Source organism: Danio aesculapii, chromosome 22, assembly GCF_903798145.1.
Source record: "Danio aesculapii chromosome 22, fDanAes4.1, whole genome shotgun sequence".
NCBI lineage: Eukaryota > Metazoa > Chordata > Actinopteri > Cypriniformes > Danionidae > Danio > Danio aesculapii.
Window position 1 is genome coordinate 11,712,246 of NC_079456.1, and position 17,669 is coordinate 11,729,914.

Sequence of the window (17,669 nt, forward strand, 5' to 3'; positions counted from 1 at the left end):
CTATTAAATTAACATATAAATAAACTATGTTAAATAGAATATTTTATTAAATTTAATTATATGGCAAAAATACGGCCAAACGGACAGGTTTTGAGGTCCATGGATATAATATAATATAATATAATATAATATACTATATACTATAACAGTGGCGCAGTAGGTAGTGCTGTCGCCTTCCAGCAAGAAGGTCGCTGGTTTGAGCCTCGGCTGGGTCAGTTGGCGTTTCTGTGAGGAGTTTGTTGTGTTCTCCCTGCGTTCGCGTGTGTTTCTCCCGGGTGCTCCGGTTTCCCCCACAGTCCAAAGACATGCGGTACAGGTGAATTGGGTAAACTAAATTGTCCGTAGTGAGTGTGTGCGTGTGTGAATGAGTGTGTATGGATGTTTCCCAGTGATGAGTTGCAGCTGGAAGGGCATCTGCTGTGTAAAACATATGCTGGATAAGTTGGCGGTTCATTCTGCTGTGGTGACCCCAGATTAATAAAGGGACTAAGCCGAAAAGAAAATGAATGAATGAATAATATAATGTGATGTAATGTAATGTAATGTAATGTAATGTAATGTAATGTAATATATGTTAATTTACTTAAAAACAAAGTATTTTAGTAAAAGTATTTTAAAAGTACTATGTGCTGTATCTTAAAAGACCTAAAAAGATATTTTTTACAAATCCAAAAAAGCATTTTCATGACTGATAAATTGTTTAAAAATATATTAAATAACATATAATGTTTATACATGACTAATTACATAACATTAATATTAATGATTTAATTCCTGTGTTAACCAATAAATATTGTTAAAAAATAATGAGTATCCAATTTAATTATATCAGCAATATGCATGTTATAATTGTGTAAAATATTTAACATATTATAAATTACAAAAAAAAAAAAAAAAAAAAAAAAAAAAAAATATATATATATATATATATATATATATATATATATATATATATATATATATATATATATATATATATATATATATATAAAAATTACAAAATAAACATTACATGTTATATTTATATGCCATATTAAATCTATAATGTTTTTATAAATATATTTATAGGATTTAAATATAAAATATATAAGATATATATATTATAACAATATATTCATTCATATTTTAGGCTGTTTATTATAAAATAAAATAACATAAAATAGTAATATAATATTACACAATAAACATAATAAATATAATAACACAAAATTTAATTAAATTAAAAATTAAATTTAATAATAAAATAATAATATATTAAATACAAAAAAACAATATTAAATCAAAACAAAAACATTAAGAGTATTACACTTCATAACGTGCCAATCATAACAAAAAAAGAAAAGAAAATGCAGTGATTTTTACAGATGGTGAAAAACATTAATAATAAAAAAAATTCTTGAATCCTAAAATGAATTGAATGTGTGGTGGTGTAAGTGTGAATCCCCGCAGGACTCACCCGCTGCTGCTGCTGTTCTGGCTGGCAGAGGGGTTGCTTGAGGCGGTGGGCTGAGCGCTGGGGCCTTTGTGTGGGACGGTCATACCTGCAGCGCAGCGGGACAAGCGAGACGAGCCATCGATGGGGGTCAGAGCAGCGCAGGGGTCTCTCAGAGCTGTGGAGAGACGAGACGGGTCAGAACTGCGCCAGTAGTGCCTGAAGAAAGAGCGCGGCACAGAGTCCAAAAAGCGGCGTGTCAGTATGTCCCGGTGCCATAGGACTCGCATGCTCAACCTGCGGGACTGGGAACCAGGGGTGCGAGAGCTCCTTCTGTGAGAACTGTGCAGTCTGGATAAAGCCAGAGCCATGATCAGAAGGATGAAGACCACTGCGCTGCACAGCTTTATAAAGACAGGGAGCTTCTAGAAACCTCACACACACACACACTTCACTCCTCCCATCATGACACTGAGAGAGAGAGAGAGTCTGCATCTCACACTATAATAATCATCACCCTCACAGAAATTAAACCACAACAATATATTCTTTCGTACTTTAGGCTGTTATAAAAATTAAATTAAATTAAAAATGTAATAAAATAGTAATATAACATTACACAATAAATATAATATAATAAATATAACACAAAATAAAATATAATTAAAAAATGTTTTTTATAAAATGGTAATATAATATTACACAATAAATATACTATAATAAATATAATATAATAACACAAAAAATATAATTAAATTAAGAATTAAATTAAATAATGATATAATATTACACGATCAGTATCATAAAGTAAAACATTAAATTAAATTAAAAGCTAAATAAAATAGTAATATAATATTACACAATAAATAGAATAAAATACAATAAAACATAAAATAAAATTTAATTAAATAAAATAGTAATATATTACACAATAAATAAAATAAAATAAAACATTAAATTGAATTAAAAATGTAATAAAATAGCAATATAATATTACACAATAAATATAATATAATGCAAAATAAAATTTAAAATTTAATAAAATAGTAATATAATATTACAAAATAAATAAAATAAAATAAAACAAAAATAAATTAAATTAAAATACAAATTTAATAGTAATATAATATTACACAAAACAAAACAAAACTAAACATGTGTGACCGTGGACCACTAAACCAGTATTATGTTGCATGTGTATATTTTTGGCAAAAGTAAAAAATATTATTATATAAAAAAAATTATATTGTTATAAAATTTAGACTATATTTAATATAGCGTATAAATATATCATGAAATTTTTAATTTTAATATGTTTTGTATTGTTTTTTTATAATACATTGATTTTTTCATACAATTATAACATAAATATATTTAGACTTTTAACATTATTTATTTGTTAACACAGCAATTTAATAGTTAATATTAATGTTATATAATTAGTCATGTTAAAACGTTGTTTATATATTTAATATGTTAATGTTATTTAATATGTTTTTGTACAATTAAATTAGATCAGAGAATATTATTTTAGTACACTTTGAGTAATAGAAATATACTTTATTTTTGCTTAAAATAAAATCAAATAAATAATATAATATAAAATAATATAATAAAATATAATAAAATATAATACAATATAATATAAAAATAATATAATATAATATAATATAATATAATATAATATAATATAATAATATAATATAATATAATATAATATAAAATAATATAATATAATATAATATAATATAATATAATATAATATAATATAATATAATATAATATAATATAATATAAAACCAGTATTATGTTGCATGTGTATATTTTTTAGCAAGAGTAAAAAACATTATTATATAAAAGTATTTAAAATATATGTATATTTTATGTGTTGCATCTACAAATACCTAAAATTGTAATATTTTTCATTACTAATAAATCATACATTTATTTATACATAATCAATAAGTATCTGCACACACATAACAGATAATAATTTTACAAAACGTAATATTTAGTACAAAAACTGCATTCATATTACATACAATAATACTGATAATAGTTACACATTTTATATAAAATATGCATTAATCTACATATTAAAAAATAGATGCTACATTAAAATAAAAGATATAAATAAATAAAAATATAAATAAAAAACAATAGCATTATTGCATAATGCTTAATATTAATAACAAGAAACTATTTAATTTTATTAAAACAAATATTGATTAATTCAAATTTATTAGCCTATATTGCAGATTAATCAAAATCAACCATTGAAATTTAGCATTTTCATCAAATGTTGCATTACAATGAAACAATAATCATAATAACAAGAATAATAACTAATAAATAATAAAATGTTCAAACGTCATAATGTTACATAAAAAAAATATATATATATATATATATATATATTTTTTTTTTTATATATATATATATACACTCAGTTAAAACAAACCTCAGTAAACCTTTTTTAATCAAAATTAATTGTAAATGTAAATGTAAAATGTATTTATTTAATCATCAGCTCATGTAATTAGAAATCTACCAAATCTCGTCATAAAAATAAACTAAAATGTATTTATTTTGACAGAGTTTTTAATTTATTATGTTACATATACTTCTCAAATGTATGAGATTAATGAATTACTTTCCCTCTTTATAAATCAGTAAATCTTCCAGAAGTGTCTGGCTGCAGTGTTTCCAGATGTTTTCCGCTGGGAAGTGAAGCATTACAGGCTTCATCCGCGCTTCTTAAAGCAATTCCCACCTCAGCAGCGCTCACAGCAGGACGCGTTTAACAAGACGGCCAGAGATCAGAGCAAATCTACACTACAGAGGGGTCATCCGGTCTGATTTATGATGCAACCTTACAAAACTCGCTTACTTCAAATCATGCTTTAGACTCATTTTCACTTTGAGGTACAATTTGTACAACAGCCAATCAGCTTTCAAGTTTCTTAAGGTCTTTGTACACTGAAGTCTGATATGTATTGCCTTTTACTTAAAGTTGAAGTCAAAATGATTAGCCCTTTGAATTTTGTTCTCTTTTTCAAATATTTCACAAATTATTTATTTTCAACATTATTAGCCACCTAAAGCAATATTTTTTTTGATTGTCTACAGAACAAACCATCATCATACAATGATTTGCCTAATTAACCTAGTTAAGCCTTTAAATTGCACTTTAAGCTCTATATTTGCTATATCAATAACAATACAAATATTTTATATCGTGAAAAATATGTAGTAAAATATCATCATGGCAAAGATAAAAGAAATCAGTTATTAGAAATTCGTTATTAAAACCATTATGTTTAGAAATGTGTTGAAAAACATTTTATAAAATAAAATAAACTGCCTTTTTGTTAAATGGAAATTGGGGGAAAATACAGGGTGGTTAATAATTCAGGAGTGCAAATAAACTGACTTCAACTGTATAGGCTAAAAGCACTGACCAATCCACATTCCTGACCATTATCACCTGTTCCTCAATGCAGCAGACAGATATCTGCGCAAACAAGCAAAGCCAAGAAAAAAAAAAGAAAAAACGCACCAATTCAGCATATTTTATAAATGAAAAGAAATTCTCAAGGAAACAATGTTTCAGAATTATACTTACTAATTTGCATAATTACATTTTGTAAAAACTCAAAATTCCAAGTGGTGCTCACTGCCGAGCCACTTGGGCAGAGCTGAGCTCCAGCAAAGGGGAGCTTGAGCTTCAGCTCCTCCTTCCTTACACAACTTGTACGAGTGATGTCACTGGGGGTTGGGAGAAGGGGTGGGGTGGGTGTACGCATTAAAACAGCTTATAGGAGGAGGAGTGAGAGCTCAAGCTTCCCCTCGCTGGAGCTCAAGTGGCTCTGTAGCGAGCAGTGTCTTTTGTACCAAAAAACCCAATAGAATAGTGGTTAAGTGCGTTGACACATAGCATTGAGGTGACCCGAGTTCGATTCCCGGCTTGATATCCTTTGCTCATATCAGCCTAATCTCACGAGAAAACGTAACTATGTCATGTTTTGTGAGTTTAGTGGTTAATTAGTACTGAAGTTCAGCATACGTTCATTCATTCATTTTCTTTTCGGCTTAGTCCCTTTATTAATCAGGGGTCGCCACAGAGGAATGAACCGGCAACTTATCCAGCATATGTTTTACGCAGCGGATGCCCTTCCAGCTACAACCCATCTCTGGTAAAAACAATAAACACACACTCACTCACACTCATACACTATGGACAATTTAGCCTTCCCAATTCACCTGAACCGCATGTCTTTGGACTGTGGGGGAAACCGGAGCACCCGGAGGAAACCGAGAACATGCAAACTCCATACAGAAACGCGAACTGACCCAGCCGAGGCTCGAACCAGCGACCTTCTTGCTGTGAGGCAACAGCACTACCTACTGCGCCACTGAGTCGCCCAGTTCAGTCATATGAAAATAAACCCAACAGTCATTAGGGGATTGGGGGACCCTTTTCACATTTGCGGGTTTCTAATAATGAAATAGCAGAAGTCATCATAGTTGCGTAAACTTAGAGCACAGTGAATGGGAGAGTACAACAAATAATTTTTTTACAATCCTATTTGCTGAAAAAATAAAATAAAAAATCCTTGATGATGTTATCAAGACTTTTAGAAAAAGGAAAAAAACTGTGCGAGACTGATAAGGGCGGCAGCCAGAAGAGAGAACAACGTCACATTTTCTGTGCTGCCCCCATAGACGCTGTATTACAATCCCCTTACATAAGCGGTAATTTGGTTTTTTTTGGAATTTGATGCTAAGATGACATAATACGTACATAAACACATATAAATGTTTATACATTTAAAAAAATAACTGAAGGATTTAGGATGCTGATGACCAATAAACACGTCATAACAGTCACGTGAAAAAGATTCATTAGCAAATCATACTAAAATGTACAAATGAGATTGTATAAATATGAATTCATACGAATTAGCCACTATATCATAAAGTTGCGAATTAGCATTGATAGTGTTGCTGATCTTGTTCTCATCTCTCTGCTCCCCTCATTTTCCTGTCTCAACTTTCCTGTCCTCTAAAATAAATGTCAAAAAAATAAAAATAAATAAATGATAACAATAATAAAAATAATAATAATAATAAACCTCATCTTTATGGATTTTTTTATTTTTCCCCACTGATGAGATTAAGTTGATTAAGAATGTCTGCATGAGATGTTATAGGCGCATTGGCTAATGTTGCTACCCGTTTGACCCAGCATTGTAAAATGATAACATTGGCACAACAAGCTTGAAATCTAATATAATTGAAGCATTCGACAGTACTTCAATATCTGCGTGATTTGGACATACTACTAGATCATATCCAAAAAGCATAATAAGAGCACTTTAACATTAACTGTGCAAAATCCTGAATTGTGTCCAGCCACAGCATGAGCGAGTCTTGATTTGCAGATTTGCAGGGTAATTAATTGGGGAAGCGTGATTAACCTTTTAAGTGCTTCTCTGGCGAAGGCGAAAAACGAGAACAACAGCTAGATGACCCTAATTTGCTGTCAGGGGAGTGAGATCAGCATCTGCCGAGCCAGTGTCCATTAAACACAGCACTCACACACAGAGACAACAGCACAAACAAGAGGCGACTAAACCCAGCAGATTAGGAGGAGGAATAACAAGAAAAATGTTGTTTTTCAGATCGGGCACTTTTGCTTACTAATAGTCATCTTTAGCAGAAAATAACAGGAGATATTAAACCACTACAATTACTTTTATTTTTGCTGGAATTAAGATGAAGCTAAACAAAATGCAACTCTTGGATGATTAAGAAAAACTAAGAAAAATTGACATAAAATAAGTTTCAGTGAATGCGGTCAAATTATTAGAACTAAAATGGAAATGAAAACTGAGCTAAATAGGAATATTGAAAAATGCACATGCACAACAGGCACAAAAAAATTGAAGTAAAACAAAAACAAATTTTATGAATTAATAAATTCTTTAAGTACATAAATAACACAGATAAAAGAACTTTTAAAATGCTTGCATATCATAAATATGCTAAAACTATTCTGCGTTGCATATAATGACAAAATGTTGTCAAAATGAAACGCTATACACATTTATTTTTAGAAAAGCAAATATTTTTTATTATGTGAGCCAGGCCAGTAGGTGGCGACATCAATTTTTAAAGAAATATTACGAGTTCTACAGTCTGCCACTGTTCCATATTTATATAAAGCGTTAACAATGTTTCTGTTTTCACAAAATTACATTTTTGGAAATGGACATGTTTGTTAAACTATAACTTTTTGGTAAATTTGTTCAATTTCATTATTTCCTTTTGGACATACTAATTGATTACTAAAATAAATGTAACTATTAAAAATAAAAACAGAATACAAAAAAGCTAAATCTTAAACAAATAATTTTATTTATATTTTTATATATTTATATTTATATATAATTATATTTAATTTAATAATTATATTTAATTATTTAACAACACAGGATATTTCTTAGGACCCCAGAGATAAATGTCATACATTAGGTTTTCTTTATGGTTACTCAGTACTAGTAAGGGTTGGGTTAATTACTTAACAAAAAGACACAGAGAAACAAAGTCCACCTCCTTTTTCAAAATAAAAGAATATTTCACTGCATTTTTTGCTCATCAAGTGCCTTTCAGACGTATTGGTGGTATTAAATCTATCAAACTAATAATATATGTCCTAGTTCATTTTGATTTATCATTTTTGTGACAAAAACAAAATGCTGACTGAAAAAAAAAATGTTTAAAAACAAAATAGTATCCTTTACCCAATTATTACCCTTGTGAACGCATAAGTAAGGAATAATCAGTGGCTTGAAGTATATTAAAGATTTTTAAATGAATGACGCAAAGACAAAGAACTGCTTGATGTGAACTTATGATGCGAAGTAGATATCCTAGTGCCCACTTCTGAATCAATCACAGGCAGACAGAAAGGAACCGCGTGAGAGAAATCATGTGTGGATGTAAATGACATGGGCATATCTAATAGCTCATAGTAACATGTGTTAGCTACCTCTTTGGAAAGAATTTTGAGCATGTTTTCAAGAGATTACAGAGATGAATGAAGGTTCTGTGGTTGCTATGATTACTACTAGGCCCACACGGAATCTACACACGCAGAGATCTGCAGATTTTTGAGCCCATCGTTCAAACTATTTATTTACTTATATAAATCTGTGTAAATATATATTTATTCTGTTTTTATATTCATTTCAGTAATACTACAAAATAATATACAAATGCTTAGATAAATTATTTACAACAGAATCTGTCAAATAAAAATTTCTGTCTTTCAGTGGACGAGAGAGAGAGAGAATTTTGAGTTTATTGCACATTTTATAAATACAACTTTTCTATAGTTCTAAAAAAATTCTAACAATTAAAAGTCACTAACAGCAATAAATAATACACAGGGTTCAATACATAAATAACAATAAAAAATAAAAAAATATATAAAAATAATAATAATGATAATATATAATATAAAATATAAAATAGTTTAAGGTTTACTTTTGATAAAAATTGTACAATTTTAGAAGGATTCACATTTAAAAATATTTCATTTAAAGTGTGTCCAGATAAAAATTGTTGTCTGATAACATTAAAAATAGGGCATTCCACAATAATATGTTTAACAGTTTGGTTTCTTTTACAATATTCTTTCAGACGCAATGAAAGAAATGCTGTAGCTTTGTTTTGGTTCTATTTAAGTTATTTTATTTTAATGTTATTAATGTTATTATAATTATTTTTTACATGTTAGGTTTTCATCTACTGTACTTAAGATCATTCCACAGATATTTGGCAAAATTCTGTGCAGAAATAGCAAAAATGTGATCAAAACTAATTAGAACCACCTGTGCATTAAACGATTTTACTGCACACATTCCAGCCAATCAGAATCAAGAATTTCAACAGACCACAGAATAATTCAACAGTGATTCACAAACAACTGGCTCTATGTAATATCTCTCTAATATCAGGATTTAAAAAGAGTAATCTGACTGTAGCTGCACAACTTTCATTATCATGACATATTTTTTAATATTAAATAACTGAAAATCAAAAACAACACAATGCAAAAAAACAAACAAACAAACAAGATAATTAGAGCTCAAACATGCTTACCTTGACTATTCAACTGAGCTGCGCCGTTTGACGTCTTCTGCGCTGAATCTTTCGCCTGTGCAGAATAAAAAACACCCCACACATTTCACTCACACAGAGTAACCGACTTGGTTTATGATTTACAACAGGGGCCCGACAACACACCCTGACACTCCTCAACCAGACCAAACACTGTTAAAGGGACAGCTCACCCAAAAATCAACTGTACTCATTATTTATTCTCTCACTCAAGTGATTCCAAACATACAAGAGTTTCTTTTTTCTGTTGAACACTAAAGAAGATATTTTGAAGAATGCTAAAAACCTGCAACCATTGACTTGCATAGTAGGGAAAAACAAATAAAAATCAATGATTTCCAGCTTTCTTAAGAACAATTTCATTTGTGTTCAACAGAAAAACTCATAATGCTTAGACACATGTAAAGGGTGTGTAAACAATGACAGAATTTTAATTTTGTGGTGAACTACCTCTTAAAAGCAAATCAGACAAACACAGAGTGAATTTTTCGCTGAATCTCACCTTGCTCTTGCACTCGGGCAGCAGGTTCTTGCAGCTCTTATGGACGTTCACAGCGCAGTCTGAAGGTCCAAACAGGAGACAGGTTAGTTTTCCTTATCACAAGTCATTTATCAGCACACAAAGCGGCTCGTAAACTCAATTTACATGTGAACGGAGGACAGGAAAAACTGGGACGGATGTCGCAACCCTGCGGGACGCTGCTTCCCTTTCACAACACTGCTTCATTTTTAGAGAATATCCAAGAAATGAGAGTCAAAATCTGCAAATGAACGAGTCTAATCGGATGTAGACAAGCGCTTTTCTCCATCATGCGGGTTTTTGCTACTAAAAGAGCTGATAGACTAAACGTGTGCGCAGGTTTATCTGGGTAAATGGCTCTTTATCCATTCAGAAAGACCTCTGCTGTGTGCCTGCGGGCCGTTTCCCACTTTTCACCTCACAAACTGACCGATTCCATCCATTTAGACTCAAACCTAAATATAAACTGAAAGCTGTGATCGATGAATCCATCAGTGGAGATCCAGAGCACGGCTGAAAACAGAGACAACTGGTGAATCTCATCCTACAGAAACAACACGACTCGCATAGTAAACCTGCTGGGCTTTTTTGAAAAGAAACTCAAACAGGTTTGAAACATGTGGAGGAGGAGTAAATGGTGATCAAAGTTTTGTTTTAAGATGAACTACCCCTTTAGCCTTATTTATGTTCATTTTAATTAACAATATTAAACAGGAACATATATATATGGAATTAATCAGGGGGGTTAATAATTCTGACTTCAACTGCATTATATATATATATATATATATATATATATATATATATATATATATATATATATATATATATATATATATATATATATATATATATACACATACACATGCTTTAATAATATTTTGTTAACATTTCCAAACAAAATAATACTTAAAAATACTTTTAATTTTAATTTATAATCAAATAACTTCTTTATTTAATAATGTACTGCGAAACATACAACATATCAAACAAAGTTAGTACACCAAATTGAAATCTGCTCAAATAAACCCTTAATGTTTATATCCAGAAGAGCTAAAGTATATATGGAAGTAACTTATCCATCCTTTTTGTTTCTCTATGCAGTAAAGCAGTGAAAATAAACACATCTGTGATCAACATTCAGGAAACCACATTCAGCTCAGCCTTAAGATCAAACCACAGACTCTCTGAAGCGTCAAACTAGCTGGAAAACACAACAGGAACTGGATTTGAACTCCACGATTAGCCTGACAAGGATCAATTGATGATAATCCTGTTATCACATCACATGATCCGCTTGCTGGAATGCGAACGTGGGGAGAGTCTGAAGGAAAATGAAAGGAAGAAGTAAAACGACAACAAAGCAACATCAGAAGGCTGTTTTAGAGGAGAACCTGTCCTGAACACACACACACTTAGTCAACTGACAAACACAATTAGGGACATATAACTCTGACTATCCAGAAGCGCCGCTTCACAGAGACACCTGCTGAACAACACACACACATCACTAATGCTTCAGATGCAACATAAACACTGAACTGAAGTACTGAAACATTTTCAAACACAAACACATGTCTGTTATAATTAACACACGCACGCACGCATGCACGCACATAGAAAACTAAACAAAAAACAGAACTGATTTGGTAGAAAAAAGCTACTTATAATATTTAACAACAATAATAATAATAATAATAATAATAATAATAATAATATTAATAAAAACAAAAATATATGCATTAATAAAAAATAAATAAAAGTAATATTATATAACATTATTAAAATTAAAATATAATAATATTAAACAATATAATATAATTGTATAATGTCTATAATATAATAATAATAATAATAATAATACATCTTCAGTCATAAAAACAACAACTAAATAAAAAAATAAAATAAAAATGCTATGTTTGTCAAATTTGTCAAAACTTATTTCTGAATACAGCCAAGCATCACTATTATTATGAAAATCCAATCTGCACATTTGTACTGCTACATTTATTACTGTTTCCGCTACATTTATTCTTTCATGGCGCCACACCAAAATTGATCCCGCCACGGCTACATTACAGCTTCTCATTCAAAACATTCAGTTGCTTTTTTAAATAGCGGGTGATAATCGCACCAAAACGCATTAAAAGGTAAGTGAATTATAACAGAGCAATCTCTTCTGTAACCGTAGTAGTGCTGTGTGTTCTTTGTTTAACACTTTAAGGTGACATGCTCACTGACTGACAAACTGGCAGGTGCATGATGCGTGAGGCTAGCTTTCAGTTAAGAAGAACACAGTTTCCATAATTATATTCATTTATAGATAAAGGTCTATGGCTCTGCATACAACAAATAAAGACTTGATCTTGCTAGAGTTTATTGTCGTTTCACTTTACTTCAGGATGCATTAATTGCACTCTGTAGGTCTATTGGAGACATTCGTAAATATTCCTAGCAATTCTAATAAATGTTGGAGACATTCTTGCAACATAAACGCACTAAATTGCACTTCAGCAGGGTTTGTTAAGGAGCGCACAAGAAAATCTGCACTTGAGCAGCGTGTATTTGAGGGCGTGCAAGAAGTTTTGTGCTCGAGCAGAGGAAATCGACACGCAAGCAAAGAGATTCGCAGGCTTATATTACAAAAATGTGATCTCGACTTGTAATACTGCGCTCACGACATTTGTCATTGAAATAACGCCTGAGGTAGTTGGTAGATCTGTGCAAAAGGTCTGCCGCCACAGCTGGAAAAAATCCTAAAGGAGAAACACTGCTGATATAAAATAATAATAATAATAATGATAATAACTATTTGTAATACAATAAGTTATATTCAATTTGATTTATAAATATACATTTGAAAATATTTTTCACTTTTTATAAATATATAATGTATCTTAACAATTTTTAAAATATAAATTTTAGTAAATATAATACACATACAATCTCAAAACAATTTTGTTATTGTGTCAATAAGCAGAAAGAAATATTTCAGAAAAGATTTTACTATTGCTCTTGTAGGTACTGTTGCTATTGCACATATGATTAGGAAACAAATATTAGCATTTACTAACAAATATCTTATTTATATCAAAATCACATAACAAACCAACAAGACAACCAAGCAACCAATTAGAACACCCTAGCAACCACACAGCAACCAGCTATTACAACCTAGTAACCACTCAACAACCACACAGAAAATACTAGAAACTAGATAATCAACCAGGAGACGCTAGCAACCAGATATTAACCATCCAGAACATGCTATCAGCTAAACAACAACCAACCAGGACACCTTAGCAACCATCCAGAACACCCTAGCAACCACATAACAATGGCTAGAACACCAAACTACTCAGATAACAACCAACAACACCCTAGTACCCAGATAACAACTAGTTATAATACCCTAGCAACAACACAATAACCAGCTAGACCACCCTCGTAAATGCATAACAACCAACTAGAACACCCTGGTAACAACCACACAGAAACCAGTTAGAACACCCTAGTAACCACTCAGAACACCCTATATACTAGATAACAATCAACCAGGACACACTGGCAAACACATACAACTAACTAGTACACCCTAACAACAACAACATAACAACCAGCCTGAAAACCTTAGCAACTACATAGCAACCATCCAGAACACCCTAGCAACCACATAACTGGCTAGAACACCATAACAACCAGAAAACAACCAACAACACCCTAGTACCCAGATAACAACTAGTCAGAACACCCTAGCAACAACACAACAACCAGCTAAAACACCATAGTAACAACATAGCAACCAACTGAAACACCCTGATAAACAGATAACAACCAGTCAGAACACCCAACAAACCAGATAACAACCGGCGAAAGGTAACAAAGACAACAACCAACCAGGACACCCTAGTAACCACTCATTGACCAGCCGGAACACCATAGAAACGAGATAACAACCAAACGGAACACATTAGTAACCACTCACCAACCAGTCTGAACATCAAAGAAACTAGATAACAACCAAGCGGGCACTAGTAACCACTCACCAACCAACCAAAACACCAGCAACCACAAAGCAACCATCCGGAGAATGAACACCCTAGAAACCAGATAATAACCAAACAGCACATACTAGTAACTACTCGCCAACCAGTCTGAACATCAAAGAAACCAAACAACAACCAAGTGGGCACTAGTAACCACTCACCAACCAGCCAGAACACCAGCAACCACTTTGCAGCCATCCAGGGGTGCGATTCCCAAACAATAACATAAGTCGCTGCTGAACTATCATAGTACGATGCATCATTTGGGAAAAGAAATGTAGTGACAAGTGTTTACCGTAGTTTCTCTGTCACAGATCCATCGTTTGAACCACGTTAGATATAACTAAGGCCAGACAGAATCTGCAGACATTTTTTGCTATTTCTGTGGAGAATTTTATTAAAGATCTGCAGATTTTTGCAGAATGATTTTAAGAGTATCATAACTAAAAACTTAATATATGAAATAAATAATACATTTTTTACGTTTATTAAATGTTTACAATGCAAATTCAATTAGATACACTTATCTGGTAAAAAAAAAACAGCAAGTCTCTTATATAATATATCTACTAAAAGACAGAAAATATTACTTTACAAACTGTATTGTAAATAAATCAAGAACATTTAAATACTACTGTTATTATATCACAATAATTTTAGTGAAATTAATTTAAAAACTGAATGAATATAAATTTACACAATTAAATACACAGACTCAATGATGGGTGGATTTCTGCACACACAGAGTCCGTAATGGGCCTAGATATAATGTAAAACGTCTATAATGATGCTCTAAATGGGGTGGTAACTACTTCTTTAGAGAAAACCCCTATCATTTTGTAGAAATTATATTGTTTTACACGAACACGCATTTAAAAAAATTCCAATATTAGTTTTAGTAAAAACATGCACTTGTTTTCCATATTAATTGAAATATATGTAAACGACACATTTAGGACCTACATATGTTTCCTTTACAAATATTATTGAGAATATTCCATATAAAATCACTAAGCTAACACATATTTTAATCGCATATATAAATCATATAAATCGTATTTACAGTAGGTTAGTTATTAAGAAATGAATAAAAAAATCCTACTTAATAATAATAATAATTTTATTATTAATATTATTAATATTAATAATAATATAGACCCTTTTCAATTTTCTTAATTCCAGGTTTCTCAGTAGCGGAAGTCATCATAGTCATCAAAGCTTAAAGCGCAGTGAATGGGCAAATAAAACAAAAAATTTTTTTACAATCTTATTTGGTCAAGTAATAAAAGAAAAACTCCACGATGGTGTAATAAAGACTTTCAGAAAAAGGAATAAAATTGTGTGAGACTGATGACGGCAGTCAGAGGAAAGAATAACGTCAAATTTACTGTCCTGTCCCATAGACGCTGCATTAGAAACACCTGACATATGTGGTTATTCGTTTTTTTGTACTTTAAATCAAAGATGATATACAGTAATACAAACATAAATACATGTAAATGTTCATAAGTTTTTAAAAATAAAAATATTAAAAACTTCAAAGAATTTAAGATGCTGATGACCGTTAAACGCGTCATAACAGGCTTGTGAAAAGGGTCCATTATTAAGTAGGATATTGTTTATTTACTTTTTATTTTTTTGAAAAGTCTACTTTTACAATTGGACACATTCAAGCCACTGCAGAAATCTTCTAACCAGCAGGCCCATGTCATACAGATACATTTCCTAATGCATAACCTACTATAAATTAAAACCATTGATGTATGCTATATATTTGTTTTCACAAGCTTTGGAGACGTAACGTAAATTCCGGTATTAAATAATAGGTCACCTTTAGCTTTCATCCTGAGCCACGGCTGTGCTCAAAATGGCATCAATGTTTTCAAAGTGCACTGCGAAGGGAACGCAATTGTCAATATGAAGATCGCTAAAACTGAACTGTAAAAATACATTGAAAGCAAATTACACCTAAGAGAGATGGCTTTAATGATTTTTTAAAAATAATTCCAAGTTTAAATGTTAGAATATTCTAAATGAATAGGGTATAGGGGGATAACTGGGAATAGAACACAGCCAGGAACTATTCTTAACTACAGCTCTAGAGGTGTAGTTACAAGCGTACAAGTTTGTACGCTTGTACGAATTCGCAGTTTACGAATGTTTGTGGAACGATGGATTTGGGAAATGCCAACAAAGTATGTTTGTAACGATGGAACTTGCAACTTTAGTTGGCTACCAATGGTTTTCAGAAATGCACCCCAGAAGAACCTAGCAACCATTCGGAGCATCCTATCAACCACATAACAACCAGCTACAACACTCTAGTACCCAATTAACAACCAGTCCAAACACCATAGAAACTAGATAACAACCAAGCATGACAATCTAGCAACTGTTAAACAACCAGTCAGAACACCCTAGCAACAACACAGCAACCTCGTAGGGCGCCCTAGAAATGCTTTCTGAGGGCGACTCGACACCCTAGTAAACACCATAAAAACAACATAATCAAACAGAACACACTAGTAACCACTCACCAACCAGCCAGAACAACAGCAACCACATAGCAACCATCATTAGCCAGAACACAAAAGAAACCAGATAACAACCAAGTGGGCACTAGTAAACACTCACCAACCAGCCAGAACACCAGCAACCACATTGCTGCCATCTAGAACAACTTAGCAACCATTTAGCAACTATCCAGAACACCCTAGCAATCACATAACAACCAGCTAAAACACCTTAGTACCTAGATAATAACCAGTCCACACAATATAGAAACCAGATAACAACCAAACATGACAACCTAGCAATTATTAAACAACAAGCCAGAACACCATAATAATGAAAACAAATAACTAGGATACCCTAGTAACCACTTACCAACAAGCCAGAACACCCTAGCAACAACACAGCAACCACATAGGGTGCCCTAGAAATGCTTTCTGAGGGTAACTCAACACCCTAGTAAACACATATCAACCAAGTAGAACACCCTGGTAACCAGATAACAACCAGCCAGGACACTCTAGAAACCCTATAACAACCGAACATGACAGCCTTTGCAACCACTCAACAACTGGCAAGAGGTAACAACCAACCAGGACATCCTAGTAACCACTCACCAACCAACCAGAACACCAAAGAAACCAGATAACAACCAGAGGGGCCCTAGTAACCACTCACCAATTAGCCAGCACACCAGCAACCACATAACAACCATCCGGAGCCAGAACACTAAAGAAACCAGAGCGGGCACTAGTAACCACTCAGCAACCAGCCAGAACACCAGAAACCACATTGCAGCCATCTAAAACAACCTAGCAACCATTTAGCAACTATCCAGAACACCCTAGCAACCACATAACAACCACCATAGCAACCAGATGACAACAAAACATGACAACCTAGCAACCGCTAAACAACACCATAACAAAGATAACAAATAACCAGGACACCCTAGTAACCACTTACCAACAAG

General features: G+C 32.1%; 1 protein-coding gene across 2 annotated transcripts in view; it reads right to left on the reverse strand.

The window, feature by feature from the left end:
- LOC130215863 (rho guanine nucleotide exchange factor 18-like) overlaps positions 1-17,669 on the reverse strand; it is a 92,647-nt gene that overhangs the window by 45,608 nt on the left and 29,370 nt on the right. For both annotated transcript variants that reach the window (XM_056447714.1, XM_056447715.1), the window contains 3 exons: positions 10,122-10,180; positions 9,602-9,656; positions 1,457-1,610 (listed from right to left, as the gene is read on the reverse strand). In XM_056447714.1, coding sequence (XP_056303689.1) covers positions 1,457-1,610; positions 9,602-9,656; positions 10,122-10,180 — 268 coding nt within the window. The remainder of the gene's footprint in view (positions 1-1,456; positions 1,611-9,601; positions 9,657-10,121; positions 10,181-17,669) is intronic.